We start from the raw sequence: 17,916 nt of genomic DNA on the forward strand, positions 1-17,916 counted from the left end.
TGACTCACGAAAGTTCCTACCCTACCACCAGTTTTGTTAGTCTTACAGGTGCTACTGGACTCTTGCTATGTGAAGAAGAGAGCTGTGACTCACGAAAGTTCCTACCCTACCACCAGTTTTGTTAGTCTTACAGGTGCTACTGGACTCTTGCTATGTGAAGAAGAGAGCTGTGTCTCACGAAAGTTCCTACCCTACCACCAATTTTGTTAGTCTTACAGGTGCTACTGGACTCTTGCTATGTGAAGAAGAGAGCTGTGACTCACGAAAGTTCCTACCCTACCACCAATTTTGTTAGTCTTACAGGTGCTACTGGACTCTTGGTATCTGAAGAAGAGAGCTGTGACTCACGAAAGTTCCTACCCTACCACCAATTTTGTTAGTCTTACAGGTGCTACTGGACTCTTGGTATCTGAAGAAGAGAGCTGTGACTCACGAAAGTTCCTACCCTACCACCAATTTTGTTAGTCTTACAGGTGCTACTGGACTCTTGGTATCTGAAGAAGAGAACTGTGACTCACGAAAGTTCCTACCCTACCACCAATTTTGTTAGTCTTACAGGTGCTACTGGACTCTTGGTATCTGAAGAAGAGAACTGTGACTCACGAAAGTTCCTACCCTACCACCAATTTTGTTAGTCTTACAGGTGCTACTGGACTCTTGGTATCTGAAGAAGAGAGCTGTGTCTCACGAAAGTTCCTACCCTACCACCAATTTTGTTAGCCTTACAGGTGCTACTGGACTCTTGGTATCTGAAGAAGAGAGCTGTGACTCACGAAAGTTCCTACCCTACCACCAATTTTGTTAGTCTTACAGGTGCTACTGGACTCTTGGTATCTGAAGAAGAGAGCTGTGACTCACGAAAGTTCCTACCCTACCACCAATTTTGTTAGTCTTACAGGTGCTACTGGACTCTTGGTATCTGAAGAAGAGAGCTGTGACTCACGAAAGTTCCTACCCTACCACCAATTTTGTTAGTCTTACAGGTGCTACTGGACTCTTGGTATCTGAAGAAGAGAGCTGTGACTCACGAAAGTTCCTACCCTACCACCAATTTTGTTAGTCTTACAGGTGCTACTGGACTCTTGGTATCTGAAGAAGAGAGCTGTGACTCACGAAAGTTCCTACCCTACCACCAATTTTGTTAGTCTTACAGGTGCTACTGGACTCTTGGTATCTGAAGAAGAGAGCTGTGACTCACGAAAGTTCCTACCCTACCACCAATTTTGTTAGTCTTACAGGTGCTACTGGACTCTTGGTATCTGAAGAAGAGAGCTGTGACTCACGAAAGTTCCTACCCTACCACCAATTTTGTTAGTCTTACAGGTGCTACTGGACTCTTGGTATCTGAAGAAGAGAGCTGTGACTCACGAAAGTTCCTACCCTACCACCAATTTTGTTAGTCTTACAGGTGCTACTGGACTCTTGGTATCTGAAGAAGAGAGCTGTGACTCACGAAAGTTCCTACCCTACCACCAATTTTGTTAGCCTTACAGGTGCTACTGGACTCTTGGTATCTGAAGAAGAGAGCTGTGACTCACGAAAGTTCCTACCCTACCACCAATTTTGTTAGTCTTACAGGTGCTACTGGACTCTTGGTATCTGAAGAAGAGAGCTGTGACTCACGAAAGTTCCTACCCTACCACCAATTTTGTTAGTCTTACAGGTGCTACTGGACTCTTGGTATCTGAAGAAGAGAGCTGTGACTCACGAAAGTTCCTACCCTACCACCAATTTTGTTAGTCTTACAGGTGCTACTGGACTCTTGGTATCTGAAGAAGAGAGCTGTGACTCACGAAAGTTCCTACCCTACCACCAATTTTGTTAGTCTTACAGGTGCTACTGGACTCTTGGTATCTGAAGAAGAGAGCTGTGACTCACGAAAGTTCCTACCCTACCACCAATTTTGTTAGCCTTACAGGTGCTACTGGACTCTTGGTATCTGAAGAAGAGAGCTGTGACTCACGAAAGTTCCTACCCTACCACCAATTTTGTTAGTCTTACAGGTGCTACTGGACTCTTGGTATCTGAAGAAGAGAGCTGTGACTCACGAAAGTTCCTACCCTACCACCAATTTTGTTAGCCTTACAGGTGCTACTGGACTCTTGGTATCTGAAGAAGAGAGCTGTGACTCACGAAAGTTCCTACCCTACCACCAATTTTGTTAGCCTTACAGGTGCTACTGGACTCTTGGTATCTGAAGAAGAGAGCTGTGACTCACGAAAGTTCCTACCCTACCACCAATTTTGTTAGCCTTACAGGTGCTACTGGACTCTTGGTATCTGAAGAAGAGAGCTGTGTCTCACGAAAGTTCCTACCCTACCACCAATTTTGTTAGCCTTACAGGTGCTACTGGACTCTTGGTATCTGAAGAAGAGAGCTGTGACTCACGAAAGTTCCTACCCTACCACCAATTTTGTTAGCCTTACAGGTGCTACTGGACTCTTGGTATCTGAAGAAGAGAGCTGTGTCTCACGAAAGTTCCTACCCTACCACCAATTTTGTTAGCCTTACAGGTGCTACTGGACTCTTGGTATCTGAAGAAGAGAGCTGTGACTCACGAAAGTTCCTACCCTACCACCAGTTTTGTTAGTCTTACAGGTGCTACTGGACTCTTGCTATGTGAAGAAGAGAGCTGTGACTCACGAAAGTTCCTACCCTACCACCAGTTTTGTTAGTCTTACAGGTGCTACTGGACTCTTGCTATGTGAAGAAGAGAGCTGTGACTCACGAAAGTTCCTACCCTACCACCAATTTTGTTAGTCTTACAGGTGCTACTGGACTCTTGCTATGTGAAGAAGAGAGCTGTGACTCACGAAAGTTCCTACCCTACCACCAATTTTGTTAGTCTTACAGGTGCTACTGGACTCTTGGTATCTGAAGAAGAGAGCTGTGTCTCGCAGAAGCTCATAGCCGACCGCAGGTCTTGTCAGTCTTACAGGTGCTACTGGACTCTTGCTCTTGCAGCAAAGGGCTCGCCAGTGCGCAGGGGCGCGCCTGCTTCCCTCCCTCCCCGCGGAGCTACAGACGGGGCGACGAGCCGCCTGCCCTCCCGGCCGCGTCCCGCTTCCCACTCACTCAGGACCGGCATGTTAGACAGCGCCACGTGGTCGGCCGGGTGGAGGAGCGTCACGGAGAAGTTGGCCTTCAGGGCGGGCTCGTCGAAGCAGGGGAAAGCCTTCCGGGCGTCGGCCGCCTGCATCTGCGTGGTGGCCACCACTCTGGCGGAGGAGAGGGGCGGCTCAGCCGGCTGCGGACCCCCAGCCCCACCCAGCCCCGGAGCCTTGTCCTGCCGTCGGGCAAAGCTGGCCCAGAGCCGGCCTCCCTCCCTGCCGCGAAAAGGGCCCTCTGTTGGCTCGAGGGGGCGGCTGGCAGCATCCCCTTCTCTTCCCTCTGGGGATGCTTTCCCCCGAGAAGCCGCTTGGGGGCGCCTTGGATGCCCCGGGGGAGCTGACCTGATGCCAGGTGAGAAGGGACAGCAGCCTGCCAGGTTGTTGCCAGCCTCAGGGAGGGGCGGGGGTGGCCTTATATTTCCCCCCCTACTACCCCCCAGGCTCTCAGCCTCCCGCCTGCCCAGTTCTTTCCAAGCTTCCCCCAGGCAGAGGTGACCAGGTGACCACCACAGTGCCCTGCTCAGACCCTCCTGCCGTGGTTCCTTTCCACCTACCTGGTTTGCCCGTCCTCCTGGTACTCGCTGCGGTAAAAGCCCGCCAGGTCATCGGCCAGTTCCCCCGTGAAGATGCTGTGCAGCTCATAGATCCCGTTTGCCTCCAGGTGCCCGTTGAGCTGCACCACCAGATACTGTCTCTCTGTCTCTTCCCAGGTCTTGTTGATGGAGGGGGCTGTCGCGCCGTCTGCCCTGCTCAGGGAGACAAGGAAACCCCCCTGCTCCGTGTAGTTCAGCTTCTTGCTGTGAATGAGGATGAGGTCGGTGGCGTTCAGGCACACAAACCGCACGGTGCTGTTGCCGTAGAAGACGTAGAGGCCCTGGCTGTTGGGAGTCAGGAAGGGCTGCAGAAAGACTGTGTAGTACTCAGGCTTCAGGGTCTTGGGCAGCCGCCACTCGTTCCAGGGGTTCGGTGGCATGGCTGTGGTGTTGGTGCCAGGAATGCTGGTGCCAGAGCTGGCAGTGCTGGTGCCAGGAATGTGGGTGCTGGGGGTAGTGGAGCTGGGGGTGCTATCCGTTGTGGGGCTGGGCGCAGCATTGTCCGTTTGCTGTTTCAGCTGAGAGTAGACAACCGAAAGGGCAATGATGGTGGCGAGGGCTGCAAGCCCGAGGACGATGCCCACAATTCCCAGGGTCTTGCTGATAAAGAAGCCCTTGGCCATGGCGGAGGGTGACAGGGGAGAGTCAGAGAGCAAGAGACGCTGTGAAAGATCGGAAGACCTTTTATCTGTTGCCTCCTGAGGTTTATGACCCTCAGATTATCTGGTAAATGAGTAAACAGCCAGGAGGTGGGCGAAGGTCACTGCTCCTTCTGCGCCTTAGAGGAAACTTCTTCCCGCATCCCACGGGAGAGTTAATGTGGAACTGGGAGTCTTGACGCCATTTCTGCAGGGAAAGTCTATCGGGCACCCTCAGTATGTCCAGCACCGCCTCTTAGCAGGGAGCGCCCTGTAGGGATAGAAGGAAGGAGGTGGGATTTGGAGCAACGCTGAGCTCAGGGGAAGTCAGACGCAGGGCCCAGGGCTTTCGTGGCCAGCGCTGACTCCTCTTGGACAACCTCTGGGGTTGTCATCAGGGCTATTGGGCTAATGATAATAATAACATTCAATGTATATACCACCCTTCAGGACAACTTAATGCCCACTCAGAGCAGTTTACAATGTGTGTTATTGTTATCCTCACAACAATCACTCTGTGAGGTGGGTGGGGCTGAAAGAGCTGTGGAAGAGGGTGGGACTGAGAGCGCTCTGAGAGAGCTGCAACTGACCCACGGTCACCCAGCTGGCTTCAAGCAGAGGAGTGGCGGATCAAACCTGGCTCTCCGGATTAGAGTCCTGCTCCTCTTAACCACTACACCAAACTGGCTGACAGCAATAATATTTGATTTATATACCGCCCTTCAGGACAACTTAATGCCCACTCAGAATGGTTTACAAAGTGTGTTACTATTATCCTCGTGACAATCGCCCTGTGAGGTGGGTGGGGCTGAGCCAGCTCTGAAACACCTGGCTTGAAGCAGAGGAGTGAGGAAGCAAGCCCTGCTCTCCAAATTAGAGCCCTGCCATTCTTATTTATTTATTTTATTTTTAACCTGCCCTCCCCACAAACGGGCTCAGGGTGAGGTACAACATTGATTAAAATACAATTTAAAATCAATTAAAAAACAGATAAAGTACTGTGCCCCTTTTGGGGCAACCAGCGGGAGTGGACTCTCCATACCCCTTGTAGAGGGAGACTGCTGGAAGGCTCGGCAATGATGGGCTAAAATTAGCCTCCACCATATGCCTGGCGGAACATCTCTGTCTTACAGGCCCACCTAAATGATACAAGATCCTGGCAGGCCCAAGTGTCCTCAGACAGAGAGTTCCACCAGGTTGGGGCCACGACCAAAAAGGCCCCGGCCCTGGTAGAGACCAGCCGAGCCTCCCTAGGGCCAGGGACCACCAGTAGTTGTTTTCCGGTTGAACAAAGTGCTCTCTGGGGCACATACAGGGAGAGACGGTCCCTTAGGTATGCTGGTCCCAGTCCGTTTAGTCTTAACCACTACAGCAAACTGGCAAAGTGCCCAACATGGGTCACAGGTCTCTGAAGCCACATTGGCAGAGTTTTAGGTGGGAGCTGCAGGTTGCAGCCTGTCACTTTCTGTCTGGCCCTCTCCTGTAGCAGTCTTCCCAGGAGGCCAGTCTGTCCTTGTCAATCTGTTTCTCCACTTGACTGAGGGGCATTTGTAGTTTATAAGAATGCCTGAGAGAAACCGAGTTAGCTGATACAAGAGCACTGGATGAAACGGCCCCCAGACCAGAGTGTTTTCCGTAGAGGGGCTAGCTTGTGCAGTTTTCCTGTTGCTACTGCAGCTGCTAAGGGCAGCAGCAACAGGCCTTCCACACAGCTGGTTTCCCTGGTAGTGATTTAATAGTGTTATAATGACATACTATTATACCAAAACTGAAAGTTCAGATTTTTTTAGGCCTACTCAGACAACAGCCATTTGCCTCACAGTAGCCATTTCCTCACCCTACTGCAGAGGGTTTTTCTTTTCTTTTTAAGTAGTAGCGTTACATCAATAAACCATTATCAGTTCTCTGTAAACAGGAAAGCAACGCAAAAGGGATGAAGGCTAGTCTTGAATCTTTTTTGTGAAGAGCTGTTTTATTTGGAGGGGGTTTTCACATGGGGGAGCGTTCAAATGGGACTTTCACCTGCAGTCTGTAATAGCCCAGCCCAGGGCTTTTTTTCAGCTGGAACGCGGGGGAACGGAGTTCTGGCCCCTCTTGAAAATGGTCACATGGCCGGTGGCCCCGCCCCCTGATCTCCAGACAGAGGGGAGTTTAGATTGCCCTCCACGCTGCCGAGCGGTTTGGAGGGCAATCTCAACTCCCCTCTGTCTGGAGATCGGAGGGGGGGTGTCCACTGGCCATGTGACCATTTTCTTCGAGGGCAACCCACTGAGTTCCACCACCTCTTTCCCCAGAAAAAATGCCCTGGCTCAGCCCATATTGCCACCTCAGGATTCTGCCACCTGCTTTCACCACATGGGTAGACCAGGCCTGAGATCTTCTTTCTGCTCTCAGCAGTAGGCCCCAAGTCTTTGTGCCCCATGCCGGATACTTGGTTCGCTTTTGAATCCATCAGGCGGCCTTATCTGGAGTCAGACCTGTCGGTCTATCAAGTCAGCATTGTTTGCTCTGACTGGCAGTGGCTCTTTGGGGAGTCAGGCAGAGGTCTTTTGCATCTTCTATTGTCTAATTTTTTTAATTGGAGATGCTGTCAGGATTCGAACTGGGGACTGTAGCATTGAGCCATGGCCCCTCCACCTCTTCAGTTTACTAGCAGTTGCCAGATTATACTTGTGCCCAGGGATTTTTTTCTGGGAAAAGAGGTGGCGGAACTCAGTGAGTTGCCAGCACAGGGGGCAACACTTGGCGGGAGGTAGTGCCTCTGGTACCACATGCGCATGCGCAAAGTGCGCACACACTCCCAGGACTACACAGTGACGTCGCTTTGGGTCAGCTGGAACAAGGGGGGAGTTTTTGAAAGTTTAAATCGCCCTCGGCTGGAGCGGCGCGGAGGGCAATCTAAACTCCCCTCTGTCTGGAGATCAGGGGGTGGGGCCACTGGCCATGTGACCATTTTCAAGAGGTGCCGGAACTCCATTCCACCGCGTTCCAGCTGAAAAAAAGCCCTGCTTGTGCCAAATAAGGTTAAACTCATTATTTTTATTAGCACTGAAAGAAATCAAAGGATCAGGGTGGGGCTGTTCTTTTTTTAAAAAAAGGTTGATGAAAGAGGGGGACATTTTAAATGGCATAAGGTGAGGGTTCTGTAACGCTTTCCACTCAGTCCCACCTCTGCTGCTTTTTCCGCCAGCCTCACGGCTGGCTTGATAGGCCTGCCCTGGGTTGCCCACTTGCTTTGCTAGATCCTACCCGCTGCGTGTCACTGCCCTGACCGGAGGCTCTCACGCGGAAGTGCTACGCTGAGGCCAGATCTGTCTTTAGGGTCACTGAGCAGGCCTTAATTACCCCTAGATGCAATTGAACCACTGTGCTGTAGCAGCGAGAACATGTTTAGCCAGCACTCTGTTGGCACAAGGTATTTCCCCGGTGAATGGGAGCGGAGTGGCTTTTAATCCATACCAGGAAGTCTTACAGAACCAAGGAGTGGTAAAGATTCCAGATTAGATTACGCGAAGCCAGCCCAAGCCTCCCCCATCCCCTCCAGCCTGCTCCCCTCCTCCAAGAAGCCCAGGGGCAGGGCGCCAGGAGCGGTGTGCCCACTCACCTTGATGCTGCCATGGACGACGCTCCTGCCTCCTTTCCCACCTGGGCTGTCAGCTCCCCTGGCTCCCACAGAGTGACCAGCGCTCTGGCGCTCTTTCGGCATCAGTCACAAAGACAGTCCTCTTTCGAAAGCGCTAAAGGAAGTCGCCTGCCCAGCCCTGATCTTTTCCCCCATCTTAACCCCTGGGCTGCTGTCCTGGCCGGAGGCAGATACTGGAATCAGAAGGCGCTTTGCAGAACGGGAAAGAGTGGACACCAGGAGTTCTAGGGCAGGAAGGCGGAAGGCGTGCCTGGTGCTCCCTCTGGCCATTACAGTTTCGGCCTTTTGCTAGGCTCTCACTGCTCTCTCACAGACCTGGAGGAGCTGGAACCACCCACAGACACAGCACGCAAATGCCAGGCCACCACATCTGGAACGCATTTGGGGCGGAGGCTCAGCACTGCGCTGAGGAAGGGCGTGGGAGGAGAAGGGGGAGACATGCCCGTGCCCGGGAGTCTCTTGCTAGGCGCAGGTTCAGAGCCCAGGGTGGGTAACAGCAAGCCTACCTTTCCAATCAGCCAAGAAGCGCCCGGGGGGGGGAGCCTTGGCAGCAGCCCCCGCAGGCACATCTGGCTCCTATCCCTCCTTAGTATTGTTCTGCAGAATGTGCAAAGGGGAATTATTCAGGATGGCATTCCAATAAAGGGAAGAGAGGCTGTGGAAAATGAAGTTGGTCAGGAGGGCACCGTCATAAAGGGAATACTAAGGCTGCAGTTTATTGTATATACCGCACAGACTCTTGCCTGTGCTGCGTTGTTTTCTAATGTTCAGGACGGCGTTTTTTATAAAGGGACCGCCATTGTAAATGGGATTGGTGCTTTCCTATAAAGAGCAGAGTTGATTGTGCTGCTTGACGTATGTCTGATCTTGCTTGTGCCGCACTGATTTCATACTTTCGAAAGACGGGCTGCATTCTTCATAGCGTATTTTACCCTGTTTTCTTTATCCAGTTGTGTATTCTAATTTTGCAATCCGCTTTGAGTCTCAGCAAGCAAGGGGGGGGGGATAAGTACAATAAAGAAATAAATCCAGAGCAGCAGTCCTGGAGGATTAGACACAAGCTCCAGTACTCGTGTCCAGAGTCCCAGGTACGCAGGCTGGGCCTACCAGGGAACTACCCCTACTCTCTTTAGGAGGAGCACCGAAGTCACCAGTGGAGCCACTAATCTTTGTGTTCTTCTGCTCCAGACTTCCAAGTGCAATTTTAGGGAAGGCAGCCTCATCCTCCACTTCCTATTTCCAATGATATCCCTGACCAAAAAACAATCCTTTCTAAGGCTCTTCGCAGTTAGGTACATTAGAAGGCAGGAGCCCCGTGGCGCAGAGTGGTAAGCGACAGTACTGCAGCCCAAGCTCTGCTCATGACCTGAGTTCAATCCTGGCAGAAACTGGGTTCAGATAGCTGGCTCAAGGTTGACTCAGCCTGCCATCCTTCCGAGGTTGGTAAAATGAGTACCCAGTTTCCTGTGGGTAGGTTGCATCCCGTAACAAAAAGTCTGCCAAGAAAACGTCGTGATGCAATGTTACCCCATGGGTCAATAATAACTCAGTGCTTGCACAGGGGAATACCTTTACCTTTATATTAGAGGGCATATCAGCAGGTACTTTAGCCCACTGCGGGTGGGATCCTGAGATATCCCATATGGGACAGTTGGGAATGACACCCAGCTCTTTCCCTGTAGACCCTTTCCAGCGTCAGAGGTTTCCACATCCCCTGGCCCTCCAGTTCTGCACACACACTTTGGCTAGCCTGTAAGAGTCTGCAGCAAGTGGCCATTTGCTCTCTGTCTGTGCACAGCAGCTCTTTCCTAGCAGCCAGCCAGCACTGAAACAGTTAGTATTAGGCCTGTGCAGGGAACAGGACACTGAAGGAAAATTCCTTCCAAGAATCGTCATGCCAGAACTGCAAGCAGGATGAGCCCCTGGAGGGAGGTCTTTGGCCTGTGCGGCCAGGGAAAAAGAAGAGGAAGTGGTAAGAAAGAGCCAGGCGGTAGGACTGGAGGGGAGCTGGAGACAGGCGCTGGGCCACTGGCTGGCTCCCTTCCCAGTGCCGAGCCAAGCAGGAGAGAGCGGCGGCGGCACTCTTGGTTTGTGCCAAAGTTGCTGACACCTGGAGAAGCCACTTGCAGTAAATGGGAAAGGCCTTTGGCTACAGGCTAGCACATCCGCCCTCTGTTGAAAGCAGGCCAATCATAACAACAACAACCTCGCCAAGGGACACTGCCTTTGTGTGGTAGTGGGGATTGTGTTCTCCTGCGAGGCAAAAGACAATGCTGGCTGTAGCTTAGCGGTTGGCAGGTCCGCCCAAACCAGACTGGCTTTTGCTGGGAAGCCAGATAAAAAGTGTACCAAACCCATTCAATATAGTTATAGTCAGGGCTTTTTTTCTGGGAAAAGAGGTGGTGGAACTCAGTGGGTCGCCCTCGGAGAAAATGGTCACATGGCTGGTGGTCCCGCCTCCTGATCTCCAGACAGAGGGGAGTTTAGATCGCCCTCCTCGCCAGTGGCGCAGAGGGCAATCTAAACTCCCCTCTGTCTGGAGATCAGGGGGTGGGGCCACCGGCCATGTGACCATTTTCAAGAGGCGCCAGAACTCCGTTCCACTGCGTTCCAGCTGAAAAAAAGCCCGGGTTATAGTGCAAGGCTCTAAAAAGAAAATCATACCGGATCTGTTGTTGCTTGGATCAAAAAGGACCGCATCAGATGTTGGAGCTCCTGGACGCCAGGTGGTAAGTGGGCTACAGGACTCCGTGACCTCTTGAAAAATGTGAAAGATGAAAAATTGCCAATGATACCAAATTGGGAGGAGTAGCAAACACCCAAGAAGATCAAATTAAAATTCAACAAGATCTGAATACTCTGGAGAAGTGGGCAGCTGTGAATAGGATGCAATTCAACAAAGACAAGTGCACAGTATTACATCTGGGCCACAAAAATGGGAAGCACAAATACTGGATACTGGGCAGTATATGTGAAAGGGATCTTGGGGTAAGAGTGGACTGTAAACTAAATATGAGCAGTCAGTGTGATGCAGTGGCAAAAAAGGCCAGTTCAATCCTGGGTTGTATCAAAGGGGCCATAGCGTTGAAATCGCAGGAGGTCATAGCCCCTCTCTATACTGCCTTGGTCAGGCCGCACCTGGAGTATTATGTGCAGTTCTGGAGGCCTCACTTCAAAAAGGATGTGGACAAAATCGAGAGAGCGACGAGGATGATCAGGAGTCTGGAGACTGAGCCCTACGAGGAAAGGCTGAGGGCCTTGGGAATGTTTAGTTTGGAGAAGAAGAGATTGAGGGGGGACATGATTGCTCTCTTTAAATATTTGAAAGGCTGTCATTTGGAGGAGGGCAAGGAGCTGTTCCAGTTGGCAGCAGAGGGTAGTACCCGAAGCAATGGGCTTTAATTACATGCACAAAGGTACCGGCTGGAAATTAGGAAGAACTTTTTCACGGTCAGAATAGTTCAAAGGTGGAATCAGCTGCCTAGGGAGGTGGTGAGCTCCCCCTCACTGACAGTTTTCAAGAAGAGGCTGGATGAATATTTGTCAGAGATGCTTTAGGCTGATCCTGCACTGGGCAGGGGGTTGGACTAGATCGTCTGTATGGCCCCATCCAACTCTTATGATTCTATGAGAATTAAAGAACAAATAATAAGATTTTAGAAGAAAACTACCTGCTGAAGTAAAAAACAACTCCAGAAGTGCTGGAGATACTAAAGTAGCAAATAACTGCCGCTGCCAAAAATGTTTTTCCAGGTATGAGGTGCGTATAAACTAGTATAGACAGAACCATTAGTTTAAATGTAATCACAGACAATTCGACAAAGCTCTGACTGTGAATGTAGTAGTAGCAATAATAAGCTTCCTGAAAAAGAAGAAATTGTTGCTTTTTGGCAAGGCATACGGGACAAACCAAAGAAGCTTTATGCAGAAGCAGCATGGATTGATCAAGTTTAGAAAGGTTAGGAAGTCTAGGAATATGCAGGAGATGATCATTACTACAGAAATTGTGGCAAAGCGAGTTAAAAGGCTTAAAGATTGGATTGCCTCAGGAAAAGATGAATTACATGGGTTTTAGCTGAAAATATTAACCAACTTACACCCCAGGTCAGGACATCAGTTTAACACCATGCTGTAATCAGCGACAATTGATGATTTGGATTGGATTGGATTATCAGATACAATTGACAACTGAATGGCAATTACAGTTGGATGATAATTAGAACAGTGCTAATTATGAAAGATAAAGGCAAAGGGGCAATCCCTAATAATTATCTACCAATTCTTTGCCTGCCAACAATGTTTAAATTGTTAACTGGAATAATTGCAGATGCAGTTCAACGGCATCTAATTGATAAAGACCTCTTACCAAAGGAACAGAAAGGAAACTGCCCAAATTCTCATGGGACAACAGATCAGTTACTGACTGATAAAACTCTATTAAAAATTGCAAAAGGAGGAAAACATTTGTTCATAGCCTGGATTTATTACAAAAAGGTGTTTGACTTCCTGCCACAATTGTGAGTTGAAAAACTGATAGAAATGTTCAGAGTCAGCAACAATATTAGAAAGTTCTTGTCAGCAACGAGAAAATAGTGCATAATACTGATCACACATGGAGTGGAACTAGAATGTGTCAGTATCAGATGTGAAATATTTCAAGGCAATTCCCTGTCACCTTTATTGTTTGCCATTGTTATAATACTAACTAATATTACATAAAACACATTGCGAATATGAAATATTGAAGGGAGCAGGAAAAATGTCCCATTCATTATATATGGATGACCTTAAATTATGCAGAAAATCTGAAGAGGAAATGAAGTCTCTGGTACATACAGTTTGAATATTTAGCCAAGATACAGCTGTGGACTTTGGAATTGAAACACTTGCAATGCTATCAATAAAATGGGGGAAGATTATTGAATCAGATGGAACGCAATTTGTGGATGGAAATAGAATTGAAAGTTTAGACTATAAGGAAAACTACAAACATTTGAGTATATTGCAAGCTTATAATATTCAACATATGATAGTAAAAGAGAAGACTTGTGCTGAATACATAGAAAAGGTTCAAAAATACTCATGTCGAAACTAAACAGTGGAAATATAATTTGTGCTATAAACATCTGGGCCATAGCAGTGATTTAATACTGCACTGGAATTGTAGATTGGACACAAGTTGAATTGGATGCATTAGACTGCAAAATGAGGAAAATCATGACAGCCACTCACGCCCTACAGCCTCAAAATGACATAGATTGACTTTATTTGCTGCAAAGTAATAGTGCCAAGGATTGTTACAAATAAAATAATTGTAGAAGGAAAAAAGGGCATTGAAGGATCAAATCAAAAGCAAGAAAGAGAAGATACGCTGGGGGGGGGATGTGCTGTCAAGTCATAGTCAACCTTTGGCGACCCCAGCAAGGGGCTGACAGGGCAAATTAGAAGCAGAGGTGGTTTGCCAGTGCCTTCCTCTGCCGAATCTTCCTTGGTGGTCACCCATCCAAGTACTGAGCCTCTTTAGCTTCCAAGATCTTACAAAATCAAATTATACCATGCCACCTTCCTTCCTGAAGTTAAAGGTACAGAAGACAAATATAGGAAAGAAATGTTGATATGGAAGTGTAGCAAAGTAAACCACTTTGTTACACTTCCAATATATGAAGAATATTTTGCTACCCTTCCAATATATGGCCAATATAGAAGAATACGGATGATAAAGTTGATAAAAGTAACAAGTAGAAATGACTAGTGCAAGGGTTATTGAAAAAAGGAGACAGGCGGACTTATATTAGGAGTACAGAAATAGACATTAAGAACAAATTATATGAAAGAAAAAATTGAAAAGACCACAGCAAGTGTAGATTATGTAATGAGCCAGATGAAATGGTTGACCATCTCATCATTGGGTGAAATAAGATCACACAGACTTTATGGTGTTTTTATAACCATAATAAAGTAGCAATGCTGCCCTGGAATTTATGCAAAAAGTGCAAGCTACTGTCCATGAAATAAGCCAGAGAAAGTTCTTGAAAATGAGAAAGTTAAGATCTTATGAGATTCCAAACTCCAAAGAGATAAGAAGCTAGAACATAATGTTCCAGATATTACTGTGGTTGAAAATAAGAGGGTCAAAAAGATTGATGCAGCAATCCCAGACGGAGGAAAAGGAGACTGAAAAGATAACAAAATATGAAGACCTAATATTTGAAGTTCAGCATGTCTGGGAGAAACAACAGTTATTCCAGTTGTGATAGGAGCACTAGGCATGCTTCCAAAAGGTCTAACTAAACACCTGGGTAATACTGGCATAGGTAACAACTGGCCAGTTGCAAATAGCTGCAGTACTTGGAACATGTTACATACTAAGGTGCAGGGCTTTTTTTCAGTTGGAACGCGGTGGAACGGAATTCCGGCACCTCTTGAAAATGGTCACATGGCCGGTGGCCCCGCCCCCTGATTTCCAGACAGAGGGGAGTTTGCCTTCTGGCGCAGAGGGCGATCTAAACTCCCCACTGTCTGGATATCAGGGGCGGGGCAATTGGCCATGTGACCATTTTCACTGGGGGCAATTTAATATTTAAAAAACTCTCCCCTTGTTCCAGTTGACCCAAAGTGATGTCATTGTGTGGTCCTGAGTTCCAACACTGAGTTCCACCACCTCTTTTCCCAGAAAAAAAGCCCAGCTAAGGTGATACCTTACTGACTCCTAGATTCTTGGTTAAAATCCAGGTTGGAGAGGGACCAAAAATTCCAGCCCAAACATCTGCTGGAAGGTGGAAAATAGAGATGATGGTGATAACAGGAGGAGGAATTTGTTTGTATACCACACTCTTCTGGACAGCATATTGCCTAAGAGCAGTGATCAAAGACAAGAGTTATTATCCCCACAAGACAGCTGGGGAGCTGGGGCTGAGAGGAGTGGCTGACCCAAGGCCATCTGGTGGGTTCATGGCTCCATCGCAGCTGATTTCCTTATCCACTGCTACATCCATGCCAAATGAACAGACACACACACAACCAAGCAAGCACGAGGGGTGGATCTTCTAGATTCCAGTGCCTCTTTTGCCAGCGCTGTCATAAGGTCTCACAGCCAGTGACGTGAATGCTTTTAGGGGGGCGAAGGGCACATTTATGAAGAAGACTCAAAGGTCTCTTGCAGCAGGAGCTGTTGCTAGGAAGGAGCAAATGCCCACCTGCCTGCCTCATCTCGCATACTCTGTGGAGCCCGAGTGTGCAGAACTCCTGCAGGACAAAAGGGAATTTTAGAGAGCCTGGCTTCCATTTGGACTGGCTCGGGCATGCTGTCTCACCGCCCTGTGTGTGGAAGGCCTCAGTGACCTGACCATCACTGAGCGCGACTGTGACCACTCTGCCACTGATGCTAATGTTCATTCATCTAGCAAGGAGATTTAATGGGCAGTTTTATTGTGCTAAAGTGAGCTTCCATGTCCAGTGGAAGAATACCTCTGAGTGCTGAATTGTTTTCATGCCATTTATGAGCTTCCAGGGGCATCTGGTTGGCGGCTGCAAGAAGGAGAAACCTGGGCCGGTTGGACTATGTTCCGCTCTAGTCAGTCAACTCTTGTGCTCATGTTTCTTCTTCTTCTTCTTCTTCTTCTTCTTCTTCTTCTTCTTCTTCTTCTTCTTCTTCTTCTTCTTCTTCTTCTTTTTTGCAGCCCTTGTCTCTAACAGGTACAAGGGAAAGTGGGAAGAACCTAATCAAAGGTCTAAGAGAATGCCACCTTTCCTGGCAACAGCAAGGAGATGAGATGTTAGCAATATTCCTTGCTATGGGGGCAGGGCGGGTGGCACAGGCTTCACCCAACTATCTGTTTGAGATTAATAACTCCTCGTTAGCCCTTTTGAACTCTGGCAATTCAGTGTTTTGCTGTAACTTTACATTTTCCATCCTTTGCCACACCTGAATCCAAGCAAGGTTTTAAAATCAGTGTTTACGTTTATGCCTGATTTTGTCTTTTTAGAATCGTATTCCGGATTTATTAATGTTGCTGCTGTTGTTAATAATAATAACAGCAACAACAACATTTCTAGCCCTCCCTCCCACAAGCGGGCTCAGGGCGGGTTACAAAGGTGCAGGTTGGTATCACCCTACTGTACGCATGGGGGGGGGGCAGATGGCTATATAGCCCCCCATTGATAGGAGACCGGTAGGGAGACTTACTTGATGGACCTAGGACTGGCCTCCACCATATGCCTGGTGGAACATCTCTGTCTTGCACGCCCACCAAAATGATACAGGATCTTGGCGGGCCCGAGTATCCTCTGACAGAGAGTTCCACCAGGTTGGGGCCAGGACCAAAAAAGCCCTGGCCCTGGTTGAGGCCAGCCAAGCCTCCCTGAGGCCAGGGACTTAGGTCTACCAGTGTAGTCTATTTTTAGTGTTTAAAGCACTTCACATACATTATCTTGGTAATATTGCAAAAACATTGTAAACTAAAGCAATATAATTCCCTTGGGGTGGGGGGAAGCAGCGTGTTGTCAAGTAGATGCGGAGAGAGATGTGTTAGGAACTCTTTCCTCATCAGAGCTCCATACCGTCCTCAGGGGTGTTATACTGGGGGAATCACCAAGATCCAGCAGGATCATCCAAAACTGGTACCAGCCGCTTAGGAAAGACTTCTTGACATATTATGCAACTTGGGCCTGAAAGCCCTGACTCCAGGGCTTTTTTTCAGAAGGAACGCGGTGGAACGGAGTTCCAGAACCTCTTGAAAATAGTCACATGGGCTGGTGGCCCTGCCCCCTGATCTCCAGACAGAGGGGAGTTGAGATTGTCCTCCGCACTGCTCCAGCGGCGCAGAGGAGAATCTAAACTCCCCTCTGTCTGGAGATCAGGGGGAGGAGCAACCAGCCATGTGACCATTTTCTCGAAGGACAACCCACTGAGTTCCGCCACCTCTTTTCCCAGAAAAAAAGCCCTGCCTCCATTTTATGGAATTGCCTTCCTGAAGTTGCCAAAGGGGTTCTGGCTTCATTAGGATTCTACAAGTTGTGCCAGGCAGAATTACTCAGGTGGGCTTTTAACATAGCCACCTAATGTTTAATTATATGTTTTTATTAATCTGCCTTAGTTTTGCAGAAAGGTGGGCCAAAAATGCCATGAACAAATAAATAGGCTGCTTGCCTACTGCCTAAGGGTGGCCATTGTAAAATTCAGAGTTTCTCTGAAAGGGGAAAAAAATCCACAAACTTAATAAACATCTGGTCCATTTTTTGATCATTTTGACTTGGTTACCATGCCAGATGACAACAGGGTAAAAAACATCATCTGGTCTCTAATCCAACCTGTTTCTCCTTGGTCAAGATAATTGAGGAAGTGGTGGTAGAATTACTTGAGATCAATGCCTAGGCCCCTGTTGATCAAGTCTCAGACCAGGGTATGGGACGGAGATGGGGTGGGAGGAGGCTTTATCTGATGATCTCAGTTTGGAGCTCAGGGCCTGTTTGTTGTTACTGGATTTATCAGCAGCCTTCAATATGGTGGACCACGTGATGATAAGAGGTGCCTTGGATTGTTTTAAAATCATTCCTTACAGGGCCAAACTGCCACCATTTTAAAGCCTAACAAGGGAATTTCAAACTGCCGAGGAAAGAGGTGCCCTTGTCCTTCCTGTTTTTCAAGTGCCAAAACAGCTGCAGGGTGGCAGAGGTTGTGGCCACTTTGGGCCCTTGTGGCATTTTTAAGTCACCGTGTTTGGTTTTAAAATGGTGGTAGTGCCCAGAGATGAGCCCCATGGATACCATCAGGTTTAGTTTGGCACTCAGAGGGTGGCTATTGAAGATCAGTTGTCATCTGTATGGAATTTGTCCTGTGGCATTCCATAAGGTTCACTTCTGTTCCCTCATATTGTTTAATATTTATATAAAGTCCTTGGGAGAGATAATTCATTGCTTTGGAGCTGGGTGTC

General features: G+C 48.3%; 1 protein-coding gene across 1 annotated transcript in view; it reads right to left on the minus strand.

The window, feature by feature from the left end:
* Positions 1–8,035, minus strand: part of ANPEP (alanyl aminopeptidase, membrane) — a 32,502-nt gene extending 24,467 nt beyond the window's left edge. Inside the window, exons 1-3 of the mRNA XM_055002198.1 lie at positions 7,946–8,035; positions 3,665–4,612; positions 3,076–3,218 (exon numbers count right to left, since the gene is read on the minus strand). Coding sequence (XP_054858173.1) covers positions 3,076–3,218; positions 3,665–4,326 — 805 coding nt within the window. The 5' untranslated portion in view covers positions 4,327–4,612; positions 7,946–8,035. The remainder of the gene's footprint in view (positions 1–3,075; positions 3,219–3,664; positions 4,613–7,945) is intronic.
* Positions 8,036–17,916: the final 9,881 nt, after the last annotated feature.

The sequence above is a fragment of the Eublepharis macularius genome, chromosome 18, assembly GCF_028583425.1.
Source record: "Eublepharis macularius isolate TG4126 chromosome 18, MPM_Emac_v1.0, whole genome shotgun sequence".
Taxonomy (NCBI): Eukaryota; Metazoa; Chordata; class Lepidosauria; order Squamata; family Eublepharidae; genus Eublepharis; species Eublepharis macularius.